This window comes from Antrostomus carolinensis, unplaced genomic scaffold (genome assembly GCF_000700745.2).
Source record: "Antrostomus carolinensis isolate BGI_N321 unplaced genomic scaffold, ASM70074v2 Scaffold51640, whole genome shotgun sequence".
NCBI lineage: Eukaryota > Metazoa > Chordata > Aves > Caprimulgiformes > Caprimulgidae > Antrostomus > Antrostomus carolinensis.
The window spans coordinates 1-2,039 of NW_010287352.1; the positions used below are offsets into that span (position 1 = coordinate 1).

General features: G+C 53.0%; 1 protein-coding gene across 1 annotated transcript; it reads right to left on the reverse strand.

The window, feature by feature from the left end:
- Positions 1-46: 46 nt before the first annotated feature.
- On the reverse strand, positions 47-1,974 carry LOC104517956 (bromodomain-containing protein 2; the record flags this gene model as incomplete). Its single annotated transcript, XM_010162574.1, has 6 exons — positions 47-169; positions 276-589; positions 684-886; positions 982-1,236; positions 1,377-1,505; positions 1,603-1,974. Coding segments are annotated over 6 exons (1,396 nt in total), but the record flags the coding sequence as incomplete, so codon positions are not given.
- Between the last annotated feature and the right edge of the window lie 65 nt (positions 1,975-2,039).

Here is a 2,039-nt window from a genome sequence, read left to right on the forward strand (position 1 = left end):
AAGAGAGAAAACCCCCATCCCCCCCCCGCCTCCTGCTGCCCCTCACCCTTCTTTGGGGGTTTCTTGGTGGAGTTGAGTTGGCCGCTGACGTCCTGCAGCCGTTTCTCCAGCTCCCGTTTCTTTTCCAGCGCTAATTCTTCTTTCGTTTTCCCCACCGGCTTCTTCAGAGCTACAAAAATTAACGACAAGAATTCAAAATTCAGCAAAACAACTTTAAAAAACTTTAAATTTTGCTCAAAAAGCATCAATTTGAGGTTAGAATCCCCTCTGGTTACTTTCGCTGTAGGGTTTCCGCGGTTTCTTGCGCAGGCAGGAGAGGACGTAACGTTCCAGCTCCCGTAAAGTCGAGGGTTTCAAGGTCTCGAAGTCGATTTCGATCTCCTCGGGGTTGGAATCTCGCAGGGAAGGTTCCCGGGACTGGATGATGTGAACCACTCGACCCAATTTTTCCCCCGGTAATTTGTTGATATCCAAACTGAGCTGCCGTTTCTCGTCGTACGTCATGGGTTTGCTCTCCTCTTCCTCCTCCGAGTCGTAGAGCGGCGCCGGCGGAGGCGGTAACGAGGCTTTCGGGGCTTTCTTGGAATTCCTGGTCAATAAAAAGTCGTAATATTAATTTTTAACCAAAAAATTCAATTTTCTCACCCCAAAAATCCCCGCTGACAGGAATCGAGGTGACTCACTTGGAGCCGCCGCTGCCGCCACCCGTTTTCTTGGCTTTCCGCAGCTGGTTCTGCCGCGCTCGCGTTTCTTCGTCTCCTCCTCCTCCTCCTCCACGAATTTTATGTTTTTCTGATTTTTTCTTTTTCTTTTTTTCACGTTTCTTTTTAGGTTTGGAAACGGGGCCCTGCGAGAGGGCAGCCAACTGCTCGTGTACGGCCCGCAGCTGTAAAGGGGGGGAGACAGCGGGGTGAGGAAGAGGAGCGGATCCAAAAGGATGAAGATGATGAAGGGACGGATCCTTCTCCCCGGAATTCTCACCTGCTCCTGAAGTTCAGCCAAACGATTGGCTCGTTCCTCCTCCGAATCCGAACTCTCTTCGCTCTCCGAGGAGCTTTCGCTGCTGCTCTCGTCTTCGTCGTCGTCTTCATCGTCTTCATCGTCTTCATCCTCGTCGCTGGAAGATTCTTCGGAGGAGGATTTGGAGAGAGCGCCGGGGAGCGGGGCCGACACCGAAGGGGGGCTGGAGTCCTGGGGCTCATCCGGCATCTTGGCGTAGCTGAACTCAAAGACGTCCTGGGAGAGGGGAAGGTGACGAGTGTGAGACACAGACAGACACACTCACACACAGACACACTCACACACATGCACACTCACACACAGACACACGCACACAAGGGGACAACACGGGGGACGTTTGTCACCGCGTCACCCACCTGCAGCTTGCGGGCCATGGCCACCACGTCGTGGTCGGGCGGGTTGTACTTGTAGCAGTTGGAGAACATTAACCGGACGTCGGCGGCGAACTCCTGGGCGTCGTGATAATCCCGATTTTCCATCTTTCTCTACAAGATAAAACAATGAGAACAAACTCCTGGAAAAGGATAAAGAATATAAAAACCATCAAATTCCTCCCCAAAATGAACTCCTCCAGCTCCAAACCTTGATGGTGCTGAGATCCATGGGGTGTTTGATGATCTCGTGATAATCGTGGAGCCCCAGAGCCGAGGCGTCGACGGGTTTGTAGAAGGGCCAGGCGTAGGCCGCGTGTTTTTTCGACAGCAGCTCCTTCAGGATCCCGTTACAATATTTCAGCTGTTCCGACAACTTCCCCTTTTTCGACGTCTGGTGCTGCTGGGAATCGGGTAAATCCTTCCTGGGAGGTTTGATGGGCCGACCGCTCTCCCGCCGGGCCGGGATCTTCGCCGCTTTGGTCTCCAGCAAGGTGGCGGAAGGAGAAGACTCTCCGCTGGTGGCGATGATGGCGGTGGTGGTGGGGGTGGTGGTGTCGGCTTTTCGTTTGACGCCTTTCTTCTACCCCAAAAATCACATAAAAAGGGGAAAAAAACACCACAAACCAAAGCTCATGGGGTGAGGTT